The following is a 15,541-nucleotide window of genomic DNA, read 5'->3' on the forward strand; positions in this document are numbered from 1 at the left end:
CCCCCCCACCCCCCCCCCCCGCCCACCCTACCACTCCCCCCACCCTGGTTTCCCCTCCCTCTTCCATCGGCCGTCGCCCGCACACCCTCTCTCTCTTCACTCCCCACTTGTGACCCTTCTTAAGAACTGTTTTTTTTACTATGCCTTATTTCCGGCCCCACACACACAGTCCTGCGGGAAGCCAGAGGCCGCCACAGCCTCACCCCACCCCCCCCTCCCCCCCCACCCCCACCCCCCCCCTCCCCTCTGCCCAAAGAAGTATTTTTTTTTGGTCCTCTTTTTCGGCGGCCTCCGGGGGTCCCTACTCACCTTACGGTGTATCTTGTAGGAGAACCCTTCTGTGGGGGGGGGGGGGGGGGGAATGGGGAACCATCTGCAATACTCTTAACAATAAAGTTTTTTTTTTAAAAAAAGTGAAAAGAAAAAAACTCAACCCAATAGGACACATATAGATTAAATTAGATAAAATATGTAAAGTACATCACTCGGTGCTTGCCTTGCTCATTTTAAGGCTGTAAAATTAACACTCCCTTTCTATCACAGAGCCTAATCTCTTGCAACTCTTCACCCATTTCTATGGTCTTGGATTCGGCCACAAACTCAATTTATGTCCTATAGTGTACAGTGCTTTTTTGTCTTCAGGCATTTTTGCACAAGTTGTTAACTTTGGCCTTTCTTCTCCCCATTAATGTTCTTTTACTCAACCTCAGTCTCACCACAGTTTCTTCCTATTCGATGCACTTTCTTACAAATATCCCCACATACACAGAGAGCCCGGGCTGGATGAGAATCCCTCCTTGTTATTCCCAGAGTGTTCTGTGGTTGGGCATATAGATCACAGATTGAGACAAACTCTGAATCATGAATTTGGAATTTATAAACTGCATGATGTCCAAACACTTATCTAAGCCCTTTATTCTCAGTTTCCTGATCTACAAAATAAAGATCACATCTGCCTGATAAAATCAGGAACTCATATTAAACTAGTGACCTGGTGCACGAAATTTGTGGGGGGGGGGGGGAGGGGGGTGTCCCTCAGCCCAGCCTGCACCCTCTCCAATCGGGGACCCCTTGGGGGATGTCTGACTGCCGGTTTAGGCCCGATCCCTGTGGAATCCCTCTTGCAATCTGGGACCGCTGGCTCCTAACTGCTCACCTGCCTGATTGCCCCTAATTGCCTCTGCCTGATTGCCCCTAACCTCTCTGCCTGCCTGATCGTCCCTAACTGCCCTCCCCTGCCAGCCTGATCTCGCCCCCAACTGCCTCTGCCTGCCTGATCACCCCCAATTGCCCTCCCTTGCTGGCCTGATCTCACCCCTAACTGCTTTCCCCTGCTGGCCTGATCACCCCTAACTGCCTCTACCTGGCTGATCGCCCCTAACTGCCCTCCCCTGCTGGCCTAATCTCGCCCCCAAATGCCCTCCCCTGCCAGACTGATCTCGCCCCAACTGCCCTCCCCTGCCGGCCTGATCGCCCTAACAGCCTCTGCCTCAGCCCCCACCACCATGGCTTTGTCCGGAAGAAAGTCGGACGTCCAGAAGATGGCTGGTTGACTCGGTCTAATTAGCATATTACTCTTTTAGTAGTATAGATAGATTATATAGGATAGGATTGCTTAAGTGGGGGGAAAAGGCCCTTTTCATCAGGAGGAGATGCTCTTGGCAGACAAAAATACATAATCCCTATATCTGGACTGATAGCCAGCCATATGCACTATACTGCCAAACTAGTCATTAAAAAAATGAACTGCTTTCTTACACCTTATATCAAATAGCTGTTGCCCTTGAACCCCTCCTTAGCCCCCAGCTTAGGTTCTGCCTTCGAAGTTCACCCAGATTAGGTTCTGACTGGTCGGTTTCTATGCCAGTCAGCGACAAAAGCTCCACCTTCTAGGCAGCCATTGGCTCTTCGCACTTCACCCAGATTTGGTTCTGATTGGTCGGTTTCTATGCCAGTCAGCATCTCCGGGCCTATCAATGGGCCTGATCAGAGAGGTGGGGCTGCTGGCCAGGCCCGGAGCGAAAGAGAGAGGCAAATGCTGATCAACAGCTGCCACAGAAGCTACAGATCAGAACCTGCTTCTCCCTCCAGGCCTCTCTTCAGGCCTGATCCGCAGCCCCCTCGGCAGTCAGTGCTGGGTCGGGGTGCCTTCCGGTCGGTCGAGCCTTTGGTCGTTTTGGATATTACGGACCCTGGGTTTTTATATATTAGGATGAGCTAATGTACGTAAAGTACACACAGCTCGGCACATATAAAGTCACTAAATAGTAACCAGCTTTATTACTCTTATGATGGCACTGAGCACTTTACTGAACTATTGGTATATATCCCTCATTGTTCCTTGTAATAAAGCCTCCATTAAAAATTACAAATCCCCTGCCCTGGCTGGTGTGGCTCAGCAGTTTGGAGTGTCATCCTATGCACCAAGGATTGTGGTTCAATCCCAGGTGGGGGTGCATACAGGAGGCAACTGATAGATGTCGATGTCTCTCTCTCTCTCTCTCTCTCTCTCTCTCTCTCAAATCAGTAAAACATATTCTCGGGCGAGGATTTTAAAAAAAATTTTGCATCCCCTAATATTGACTTGGGAGGCAGGGGAGGTAGAGATTCTTGGTAACAATTGTATGCTCAGGAACAGGAACAGTACTTAGTACAAGGTAGGTGCTCTGTAAATATTTATTAAATTACTTATATCAATATGGTGAGCTATAACTTGAACAGAAATGAGAGCCTTTAAGAAATTAATTTGATTAGTGACCTCAATAAACGATCACTGTTCTTTCTCTACTGGAAAGAAAATAATGCTGATTCACCAAATGATTTCACCCATGTAGAATATAATCTGTTAAGACTTATCTATTTTAAGGATGAAAAATATCAGTTAACCATTAACATGATAAAAATAAAACTTCATTTTAACAAACTGCCTACAGATTTCCAACCAACTATAAACTTAAAAAACCCGATTCTGGTACTTACATAACCTTGAGCAAATTCTTTGAGCTTCAAGTACCTCATTGATAAAATCAAGACGAAAATACTGACAAGAAAACAAAATAACCAATGGTAGCAACTAGCGCAGTTCCTGATATGGAGCACAGGTACAAATAATACCAGTAAATATTAATTATAAAAGCTCAATTCATAAATTCCTTATATCAGTGGTTCTCAACCTTCTGGCCCTTTAAATACAGTTCCTCATGTTGTGATCCAACCATAAAATTATTTTCGTTGCTACTTCGTAACTGTAATGTTGCTACTGTTATGAATCGTAATGTAACTATCTGATATGCAGGATGGTCTTAGGTGACCCTTGTCAAAGGGTCGTTCGACCGCCAAAGGGGTCACGACCCACAGGTTGAGAACCGCTGCCTTAAATGAATTTCAGATTTCCTTCAAAAATTCAAAATATTTTTTTTATTGTTAATCCTCATCCGAGGAAATTTTTCCATTGATTTTAGAGAGAGTGGAAGAGAGAGAAAAAGACAGAAACACATCGATTGGTTGCCTCCTGCATGAGCCCTGACTAGGCTGGGGCTGGGGAGGAGCCTGTAACCAAGTTATGTGCCCTTGCCCAGAATCGAATCTAGGTCCCTTAGGTCCGAAGGCCAACTCTCCATCTATTGAGCTAAACTGGCTAGGGCTCAAAATATTTAGAAATATGTTATTTCACAGGAGCAAAGCTAAACCAGAACAAAATGAAACATCCTTAAAAATTTTAACAATAATCTTCTTTATCAGAAAAAATTAGCACATAATTCTATGAGGAATTATGTATGACTAATGGAAGATGAAATAAATTGACATTGCTGGACTGACAGGCTCAATGTACATCATTTACTCCAACATTCTGTACCTCGACATCCTGAACACTGGATAAAAAAGTTGATTAAATCCAGAAGTGCGATGTCCCTGTCTTGTTTATATGATTCAATCCAGTCATCCACCACGGACTGTGGAAAAGAAAATATAAAAATGAAAACTTCAGAAAAAAGTATTAGAGCAAATACATTTTTAAAAAACTTTGTGGTTCTCTCTGTGTGTTTATTCAAACAAAGAAATAACTACTTACCTGAAATTATTTCTCTGTAGCCAAATAAAAATAGAGATTCCCTCATTTTTTTAAAATATATTTTTATTGGTTTACAGAGGAAGGAAGAGGAAGAGAGAGATAGAAACATCAATGATGAGAGAGAATCAATGATTGGCTGCCTCCTGCACACCCCCTACTGGGGTTGGAGCCCACAACAAGGCATATACCCTTGACTGGAATCGAACCCAGGACCTTTCAGTCCACAGGCCGATGCTCTATCCATTGAGCCAAACCAGCTGGGGTGAGATTCCCTCATTTTTAATAAAACAATTGAAAGTCACTAGTTTTCAAAAATTTGTTCAAAATCCCATGAATTCAACAATTAGCAACTATAGATACTAATATTCAAAACACATTATAAAAATAACACAAAAACTAATTTTACCTATACATAAATATAAACTTTCTTAGTATCAGAAAATCCAATCCACTACTACTAGTACATAAAAAGAGTATACACTATATATAACAAAATGTATTTTTCTTCAGGAATGTAAGGATGGCTTAATTTTAGAAAAATCAAATAATTCAAGTTATAAAAAATTAGTAAATTATTGGTAAAGACAATTTTCCTCTCCTAAAGTTGATTAAAAAACACACACACAAAACTATTTTGTCTGTACTAAACAGACTCAAAAGATGAATAATTTAAAAAATTAAGGTAGTTGGCAAAGGATAAGTGTACAAAATAACTTTTTAATACTTGCAATATGTGAAAAACATGATAGCCTGTTCACAACTAAAAATATCTAAGAATACATTTTTAAAAGGCATATGTATTAATAAAGAAAATTATAAAAACTTACCTAAACACATATCATACACTAAATCTGAATCTAAAAAAGGCTTAGTACTGTATCATTCAAGTTTCTCCAAGTTGTTAGGCAAATTTAATGTGATTCCACTTAGCATATTAGTGGGTAAAATTGGTTGGGGATTTTCTTGGGTGAGAGAAAATGTGTAAAAATAAGTCTTAAATCAAACAAAATTTTTCTGTTTTTGTACTGAGGTATAATCATATACAATAAGATGCATAAATCTTGTTATACCTAGATGAAATTGGATAAATACTACATGTACCTATGTAACTATAACAAAGATGAACATTTCTAGAACCGAAACAGTTCTCGCAAGTTTCCTTCTGGTCAGTAACTATCCCCAGCTCATATGGTTTAATTATTTTTCCTTAACATTTGACATGTTTTTAAAATTCATATAAACAGTATCATCTTTTGTTTGATTTCTTTCAATCAAAGAGAGATTCAGCCATATTACTATGTTTATCAGTAATTCCTTTTTTGCGTTGCTGGGTAGTATCCATTGTATTAATATACCACAATTTATGACAGTTTTATTGTTCATGAACATGAGTGTTGTTTACATTTTAGGCTATCACAAAATTGTTATGAATATAACTGTACACATCTTTTGATAGACATACACATTTTTCTGTTGTATATATACCAAATAGCAGACTTGTTAAATAGAGAAAATATGTACATTGAGGGTTGGGAGATAATGCCAAATAATTTCCCAAAACAGGTATATTAAATTGTACTTCCACCAACAATGTATAACATCTTAGCAATGTATGAGATTGGGTGTTCCATATCCTCACCAATACTAGGTATTGTCAGTCCATTTAATCTAACCCATTCAGATTGAAAATACACCTTGTTTAATTTATTACCTAGTCTACTGAGGAGCAACCACATTCCCTTCTTCTATGTCAAAGAGAACTTTTTGTTAACTGCTGATATACATAACACTGTTTCTCTGTCTCATCACATTAGTGTCCAGAAGGTACTGTTTTAAAAATAAACAGAAAATTAGAAAGAATATTATGGTTGTGGGCGAGGGTAAAAAGTAAAAGAATGGCATGGTGTCTGTTCAATATTCAGCTCTACTGAATAATCTGTCAAACCACATGGGCTAACTATTGTAGTAAGTGCTAATAAGAATGGAAAGAGCAAGTCAAGAATGACTGAGACTCGGGACCCAAGGAGAAATGCTTTGTGACAGAGGTAACAAAGAGTGGCACAAAAATAAGGAGAAAGTCATTTCGCCACTTCTACATGAGGCCTAGCAATTATGAAGGCACACTGAAGATGGTGACCAAATTTTCTTTAGTTCCCAAAGTGATAATATCAATTTCTAATCTCACCTGTTATGTATGAAGAGCCCAAAACATGTTGAATAAGACTAGTGAGCAAGAGCTTGCATTAGAAATACTAAAACTGCATACAAATATATATATATATAAATAAAACAAAACAAACTGGAAATAATGTAGGACTAGAAAAACAATATAAAAGAATAGAAATCAATCCATGTAAGCATAGAACTTAAGCTATGACACAGGAAATTTTTCAATTTTAGAGGAATAGGGGTGAATTACTTAATAAATGATAACTGATGTAATTGATTATTCATTTGGAAGTAAGCACCCTACACTTTTAAAAAGCTATCAGAGAGGTGTGGAAGCAAAGGACTCTAAAGAACTAAACTCCAGTGAGATAAGCCCTTCTTGGACTGGCAGAAACTGGTGATAGTTAGAGGCACTGCCAACTATGTGCATGGGTGGATGGATGATTATATATAAGGGCCTTAACCAGGAGGCAGGATAAAACAGAAAACTACATAAGTCATATCAAAATCAACTTGCTGGGAATCTTTAAAAAAAGAGAGAATTTTAAAACAACCAATTTTAAAACAACCTACAGGGAACCAAAGGATAAAAAATATGACACACTTCTCATCAAAAACAATGAAAGCCAGGGGATAATTGAACGACACATTTAAAATACTGAAAAAGAACTGCCCATCAGTAGGAGGAAAAACCCAGCTTCCCTGTTGCCCCACAAAGATCAAAGATTGGATAGCTATCTACAAACAAAACAGTTTTGGGAGACTTCTAGAGTCCACTAAGGACATTTTAACAACAAAACTGAGAATAATCACACAAGAAAAAGAGGAAGACATCATTTTTTAACCTGCATCATCCTCCAAACTGATATTGTTCAGTGCTAAGAAGAAACTTCCCAGCAAGAAGAGTTCCTCTAAACAGAAAAGAGTGGGGTGAATGACCAGCTTCTTCAGCCTTACAGGACACTGCACACAGGTCCCACTTCGGTTTCACCCCACCCAGACCAGCAAAGCTGCAATGTGGTAAGCCGGCTAGGAACAGGAATAAAAGCAGAGGTTATTATTAGCAGACAAACAGCAGGTGTGATCACGGTTCAGAGACCAGCTCTGCAGACTAACTCAGCAGATTTTGCCACTGATGAAGCCAAAGGCCAGCAGGACCACTGTGAACCCCTGCAGCCCATCTACTTTCCTCCCAGAGGTATTTGCACTCACAAATGCCAGCTATTGGAGTCCTTCCTGCTCCCACTTGCCACTGCAGGACAGCACCTCAGCCACCCATGAACTCTACTGCTGCAAAAGTGTAATAATCCAGCTTCCTCAGCCTGTCACCCTCCCACCCCCTGCCATGGGAGCCATGGCTCAAAGCCAACCTGGGATTCTGCAGCTTCACAATTGCAAGATACCAGCCTAGTGGCCACCCCCACCACTACCACTGTGCCAATGCTCAGGGGTAACCCCTCCAGCTTTGCTCCACTAACCTGATACCAATCATTGGCCTTCACTGCAGTGCAAATGCAGGGGGGTGAGGAGATATGCAGACACCAATGAATGCACTGACAGCCAAGGTACCCCATCACTGTTTGTAGGCCCCAATCAGGCTCTGTCTTCTCTAACTAGCCAGCATCACCATGCCTACCTATAACTACCCCCAACCAAGCTGTGTACCTGCACACCATAACCTGTCATGAGTCTCCACTGTAGTGTACATGTCTGGGGAGAAACCTGGCAACCACAGGAGAGGATGCTACTAGCCAGGGTTTCTATAGCTGCCAGTGAAACCAGTTAGTCCCAGTCCTTGCTACCCGCATTGGCCTTCATCACTACAAGTGTGTATGCAACTGGCCTCTACCACTACGTAAGTGTCTGCAGCTGACCACCACAGCTGAGTGTGTGCACACCACCAGCTCCAACCACCATCACTGACTGACTTCATCCCTAGCTACTGGATCTGAAGGTGCTGCCTAACATATCAACAACGCTTGCAGTAACTGCAGATTGTTGCTTACACCGCCAACAACCACACAGTCAATGCTGTGGACCCAAGTGGCATGAGCCAAAGAGACATTACGAACCCCTGTTCTCTGCCAGACCCAGTGCTGCCACATGCCCCTGCATTTGGTACTCTGCACCACTAGACTCAAAGTCACAGCATAATCCAGTGTGCCCTTACCACAGGTGAAAGAATTCCCTTATTGGAATCAGTCTATAAAGTCTGGAAGAGGTACTACTCTTCAAATGTGCAGACACAAAAGCAGGACACAGTGATTAGAAGAATCGAGAGATATTTCTCCATCAAAGGAATATAGTACATCTCCAGTAACTAGGCCAAAGAAACAGATTCAGAAATTGCCCGAATAAGAACTCAAAACAACTGTTCTACAGATAGTCAGAGAGCTACAAAAGAACAGATAAACAATTAAAATGATATAAAAAATACAAGAACAAACGAAAAGTTCAATAAGCAATAGAAAACACAAGAAAGAACTAACAAATTTTGGAGCTGAAGAATATATGACTGCAATGAAGAATTCAATCGAGTTTCAATAGCTGACTTGAACAAACTGAAAGTAGAATCACTGAGCTAGAATATAGATCAGCTGAAATTATCCAATCAGAAGAGCAAAAAGAAAAAGGAAGGAAGCCTACAGAAATTATGAGATATCATCATAAAAAAAAGTAATAACATATATTATTTAAAGAAATAATAGCAAAGAACTTCCCAAACCTGGAGAAAGATTTGGACATCCAACATTATGAAGCAAATAGGTCACCTCAAATCTTCAATCAAAAACATTCTTCCTGCCCTAGCCAGTTTAGCTCAGTGGATAGAGCATCGGCCTGGGGACTGAAGGGTCCCGGGTTCGATTCCGGTCAAGGGCACATGCCCGGGTTCTGGGCCTGATCCCCAGTTGGGGGCATGCAGGAGGCAGCCAATCAATGATTCTCTCTCATCATTGATGTATCTCTCTCTCTCTCTCTCCCTTCCTCTCTGAAATCAATTTAAAAAACACACACACAGCCCTAGCCACTTTGGCTCAGTGGATGGAGCATCAGCCTGCGAAATGAAGGGTCCCAGGTTAGATTCCAGTCAGGGCACATGCCCGGGGTTGTGGGCTTGATCCCCAGTGGGGGACTTGCAGGAGGCAGCCGATCCATGATTCTCTCTTATCATGGATGTTTCTATCTCTCTCTCCCTCTTCCTTCCTCTCTGAAATCAATAAAAATATTTTTAAAAAAACAACCACACACAAAAACCTCCTCATGACCTGGCCAGTGTTGTTCAGTGGTCAGAGTGCTGCCCCATGCACCGAAGGGTCGTGGGTTCAATTCCAGTCAAGGGCACGAACCTGTGTTGCAGGTTTGTTTGGGGCAAGTTCAGGAGGCAACTAATAGATGTGTCTCTCTCACATTGTTGTTACTATTTCTTCCTCCCTCTCTCCTCCCTTCCTCTCTCTAAAAATCAATGGAAAAAAATCCTTGCATGAGGATTAGCAAAACAAACAAACAAACAAACAAACAAACATTATTCTCCAAGATACATAAGAACAAAACTCTCTGAACCAAAACTAAAGAGAGAATTTTAAAGCAAGAGAAAAAATAATTCTCTCCAAAGGAAACCCCAATAAGGCTATCAGTGTATTTCTCACCAGAGACCTTATAGGCCAGGAGAATGGGATGTTATATAAGCACATAGTCAGATTCTGAACCCCTAATATAATAAGTGATATGGGGCTCTGTTAACTACCTAATTCTAGTATAAATGTTGAAGGAAAAAAATATTAAAAATACTTTCAATAGTTTGTTAATGGATACACAATATAAAAAATGACTGAAAAACATAAAAGGGAAGCAGAATAAAAGGGTTGTTTTTGTATGTAATCAAAGTTGAATTGTTATTAGCATAAAACAGACTATCATATGTGTTTAAGATATTTTATGTAAATCTCATGGGAACTACAGGGCAAAATTGTTTTGTTTCTTGATTTATTTTTTTATTTAATTTCTACTCCACCATCTGGATGGAAGCCCAGAGTGCTCTAAGACAGAGGGTGCCAACCGGTAGTCTGCGGACCACTGGTGGTCCGTGAGGTCCGAAAGGTTGGCGACCACTGCTCTAAGAGATAAACAGAAAAGATAAAGAGAAGGGAATCAACATATATCATTATGGAAAACCATCAATTTACATAGGAAAGCAGTAAGAAAGAAAGAGGGGGCGGGGGGGGGGGGGGGGGGAAGAACTTCAAAACAACCAGAAAATAATTAAATAGACAGCCTGAGAAAGTCCTAGCCTGTCAATAATTAATCTAAATGCACAGAATTCTCCAATCAAAATCTAAAGTGGATGGATGGAAGGATAAATAACAAGACCCAAATACAGGGTGTCCCAAAATTCACGCAAGATTTGAATTTTGCGTGAGCATTAACAACAACAAAAAATAAAAGCCTAATTTTACTTGGTTTATTGAATCAGATTCTAGTATCTGTTGCCCTTTGATTTCAATTCCTTCAATTTGATAAGCATTACCAAGTACCAATTATGGCCCAGGAGCAGGGACAATGAAGATCAATGAAGACCACGGCTTTGCATATGTGCCAGCAAAGCCGTGGAGGTCATTTACCCGATGTGCTATTCCATACATAACCCTATACTGTATACTTTATGAATCAATAAAAAATTTATAATTTTTAATTATAAACCTGTGTTTTCTATCAAAATTATTTCTTGCGTGAATTTTGGGACACCCTACATATGCTGGCTAGAAAAGACTTACCTCAGCTTCAAGAACACATAAAGGCTCAAAGTGAAGAGATGGCAAAAAATATTCCATGAAAGTAGAAAGTAGAGATAGCTATAACAATCATAAATATATATGCACCAAACATCAGAGCACCTAAATATATTAAGCAAATACTAATAGATGGGCAAAACCGACCTCAATACAACATTAGGGAACTTCAATATCCCATTTTCAAAAATAGATAGATCATATAAACATAAAATGAAGAAAATGTTGGGTTTGAACCATACATACTTCAGAGCAAATGGAACAGACAAATGCTGAGCATTCCAGCCAACAGATGCAGAAGACACATTCTTCCCAAGCACACATGAAAACTTCTTCAGGACTAATCACATAATATTTCATAAAACAAGCTTTAGCAAATTTAAAGCTGAAATCATATCAAGTATCTGTTCTGACCAGAATGGTAGAAACTAGAAATCAGTAACACAGAAAATTGAAAAATCACAAAATGTGGAGATTAAACAAAATGCTACTGAACAATCAATGAGTCAAAGAAGAAATAAAACGGGTAATCAAGAAATGCTTTGAAACTAACAAAAATGGAAGCACAACATATCAAAACCAATTGAATGCTGCAAAAGCATTTCTAAGAAGGCTACAACAATAAATCCCTATATTAAGAAACAAAAAAGATCTCAAAGCACTAGAAAAAGAAAAACTAAGCCCAAACACAGCAGAAGGAAGGAAACTAAATAAAGATCAGAGGAGAAATAAATGGAAAAGATCAATGAAATTAAGAGTTGGAGTTTTTGAAAAGAAACAAAATTGCCCAACATTTAGCTAAACTTCCTCAGAAAAAAAGAGGACTCAAATAAAATCAGAACTAAAAGGATATTATAAATTGATACCACAGAATACAAAGGATCATGAGAAGCTAGTATGAACAATTATATGACAACAAACTAAACAACCTAGAAGAAATGGATGAATTCATAGCAACATACAACTATGACTAAATCACGAAGAAATATAAAATATTAACAGACTGATGACTGCTATGAAGATTAAATCACTAATCAAAAACCTCCCAAAATAGAAAATGCCAGAACCAGATTGTTTCACTGGTGACTACTACACCAAATATTTAAAGAAGAATCCATGCCAATCCTTCTTAAACCAATCTTCCAAAAAGTGAAAAGGGAGGAAACCCTCTCAAATTCATTTTATGAGGCCAGCATTATACACATAACGAAGTCAGATGATACTGAATGGAGAGTATAGATGTAAAAATTCTCAGTAAAATATTACCAAGCCAAATTCAACAGCACATTAAAAAAAAGCATTCACCATGATCAAGTGGGATTTGTTCCTGGGATGCAAAACTGATTCAACATATGTAAATCAAAAAATGTGATATACCACATTAACACAAGGAAACATAAAAATCGTAAGATCTTCTCAATAGGTGCAAAAAAACTTTTTTTTTCAAATACATGATAAAAAACAGTACAGAAGAAACATATCCAACCTCAATAAAAACCATATATAACAAACCCACAGCCAACATTATACTCAGTGATATACTAGTAAGGTTGAAAGCTTTTTCTCTAAGATCAAGGACAAGAGTAGGGTTAACACTTTCACCACTCCTGTTCAACAGAGTACTGGAAATCCTAGCCACAGCAATCAGGCACGAGAAAAAAAAAAAGGATCTCTTACCCTTTGAGACAACATGGAGGGACCTGGAAAGTATCATGCTAAGTGAAATAAGTCAGTCAGAGAAAGACAAATATCACATGATTGCACTCATATGTGGAATCTAAGTAACAAAATAAACTGATGAACAGAGTGGATCCAGAGACACAGAAGCATGGAATAGAGTGCAGAATCTCAGAGGGAAGGCGGGGGAGGGTGGATGGGTGGGAGATAATCAACCAAAGACCTGTATGCATATATGCAGAACCCATGGACACAGACAATAGGGTGCTGAAGGTCTGGGGCGGGGAGCAGGGGAGGGCTGGGAGGGGGGGGGGCATTATGTAATACTTTCATTAATAAAGAATTTTATAGAAAAGTAAAATTATAAATTTCAAAAAAGAGAGTATATAAAATATCAATCTATACACTAACAAGTTCCACATAAATTGACTATTACTATATATTGACTATTATAAATAAAATAAAAACACTTAAAATTTACCTGCATTGCACTTTTCCCCAGTTTCACCACTTCAAATAATGTGACAGGCTCCCCTTCACCATTCTGTTGAGGGTGCCCATTAGCTCTTCCACGGCCTGTTCCTCTAATTCCGGCTTCAATTCTACTCTTCTCTCCTGGAGATTTTCGAGGTTTCTTATTTGTAGACTGAATAAAAAGATGAAGAAAAAAAATAAATGCAGGCATACTTTGCTTTAGGCAGAATGATCTCAAATTATGTTTAATCCTGTGAAAGGTAGTTAGCACTATATTACTAACGGCAAGAAACATAATCTAACCATAGGAAGATTTACAATTGTTTTCAGTGATAAAAGCACAAGTTAATTTAGAAAGTCATGAAAATAAAGTTAAAGAAAAAGGATTTAGTATTTTGTACAACAATAATGCCAAGGTTGAACATTTTAACCATGTCCCCTCTTGACATATCCTTCTTTGTACCCTCCTCAATACTCTCCTTCTTCAGAAACCCTGCTCAATAAAACTACTTGGAAATAGTGTATATTTGACTTCTACTTAAGTGCACAAGTATTTCTTAGCCACTCATGCAACAACCATACATTTGAACATATTTGGAACCACTCTAGGTACTGGAAATATGGAAATAAGCAAAGTAAACATTCCTGCCTTGCTGGAGTTTACAAACTTCAATTAACATCCCATCTCATGCCCCAAGTTTTCAAATTTTTAAAACTGATTTTAGAGAGAGGGAAAGCAGAGAGTAGGGGAGGGGAGAGAGGGAGAGGAAGGAAAAGATGGAGAGAAACATCGATCTGTTGCCCCACCCATCCATGCATTCATTATTTGGTTGATTCCTATGTGCTCTGACGGGGGATCAAACCTGCAACCTTGGCATATCATTGATTCTTGTATGTGCTCTGCAACCTTGGAGGACACTCAAACCAACTGAGCCACCTGGCTAGGGCTCATGTCACCAGTTTAAAAAAAAAAAAAATCAACACTAACTACCACCTTACCTATGTCTCACCTTTAGAGCGAAGGGTAATTTGATAGAATTGCTTGCACTTGCTGTTATTATTCGCATAAATTTCATTTATATATAAACGCATCATGGTTGCTGCTTTGCCAAACTCACCCATGAAATTAATGTTGTTAATTGTAATAAATATTTCTTGAAACTCTCAACAGGCCTCATGATATCTTCCTTTCATTTCAGATACCTTCTCCCTCCCTATATTCCTTATCTGTTTAGTGTTACCTTAGGTCTCTCTTGAGCAAGCATGTCAAATTCGCGGCCCACAACGAATATTTTTGCGGCCCAGCCAATGTAACGGTATGTAAGAAACATTTCAATAAAGATTTCGTAACTTAATTTTTACAAATCCTGTTACGTATAATTATTAATAACAAACAATGTTCGATAATACTGATTACCATAATAGTGTTGCATTCATTTCCCTTACGCGCCTTATGTGCAGGCGCACCATTTCTCTCCACTAATACTAGCAGCAAGTATTTTAGCAGCCAATTGCCACGTCATTAGTCTTGGACTGACTTGTTAGGTGTGCGCAACAGAAAATATTTCGCTTTCAGAGAACAAGAAAAATACGTTTATTTGCGTTATGCTTATTAATTTGTGCAGTTATTCAGTATCTAGTAAGTTAAAGTTCAAGAAAAAATGTTAATTTTTATTAAAATGTTCTCTTATTTTATATGAACGATTACTCATTTATTTCAGCCCTTTGTATTCAGCATCTCTATCGAAATAAACCTATGTTTCTATGAAAATTGAAGCTTTTGTTTTTTTGCAGCCCACATAAACTTAAACCTTGTTTATTTGGCCTGTGTTAGCCTTTGAGTTTGACATGCTTGCTCTTGAGCATCTGTTCTCAGTATTTATATTCTCTTTTGAGTGATTTATTTTCCTAATAGCTTGTTCAGTTATTAATTTATTGCCCTTCCCCTCCAAATCCACCCTTATTTGTCCCACTTTGTGATGCTGGAGCTGAACCCTGTAAACATTTATCTTTTGTCATCTGCTGCAGTGTTAGGCTTTGTAACTAGAGGGCACTGGAGGAATACTACAAAGCGTAGCATGGAGGGGCTTCTCTCCCAGCTTACAGTATTGTTCCCTTCATTTTATATTCCTGTGTTCTTAGTACACTTTCACTCCTTTTAATAAATAGCCTTACAACCACTTTTGTGTGTGGATTTATACATAGTGAGCTTACTGCTTATTTAATTATATTATTTAGAAGTTTTATATTTACCCCCTCAAAATGGTGAAGACAGTACAGAGAATTCCCATATATATCACATCTAGTTACCGTTTGTCTGATACATTTGCTACAATTTAATGAACCAATATTGGTACATTAA

The 15,541-nt window shown here is 39.0% G+C and overlaps 1 protein-coding gene across 4 annotated transcripts in view; it reads right to left on the minus strand.

The window, feature by feature from the left end:
* STAG1 (stromal antigen 1) overlaps window positions 1–15,541 on the minus strand; it is a 232,057-nt gene that overhangs the window by 189,844 nt on the left and 26,672 nt on the right. For all 4 annotated transcript variants that reach the window (XM_014450946.2, XM_023749568.1, XM_023749567.1 and 1 more), the window contains 2 exons: window positions 13,187–13,351; window positions 3,857–3,953 (listed from right to left, as the gene is read on the minus strand). In XM_014450946.2, coding sequence (XP_014306432.1) covers window positions 3,857–3,953; window positions 13,187–13,351 — 262 coding nt within the window. The remainder of the gene's footprint in view (window positions 1–3,856; window positions 3,954–13,186; window positions 13,352–15,541) is intronic.

This window comes from Myotis lucifugus, unplaced genomic scaffold (genome assembly GCF_000147115.1).
Source record: "Myotis lucifugus unplaced genomic scaffold, Myoluc2.0 scaffold_8, whole genome shotgun sequence".
In the NCBI taxonomy this organism is placed as follows: domain Eukaryota; kingdom Metazoa; phylum Chordata; class Mammalia; order Chiroptera; family Vespertilionidae; genus Myotis; species Myotis lucifugus.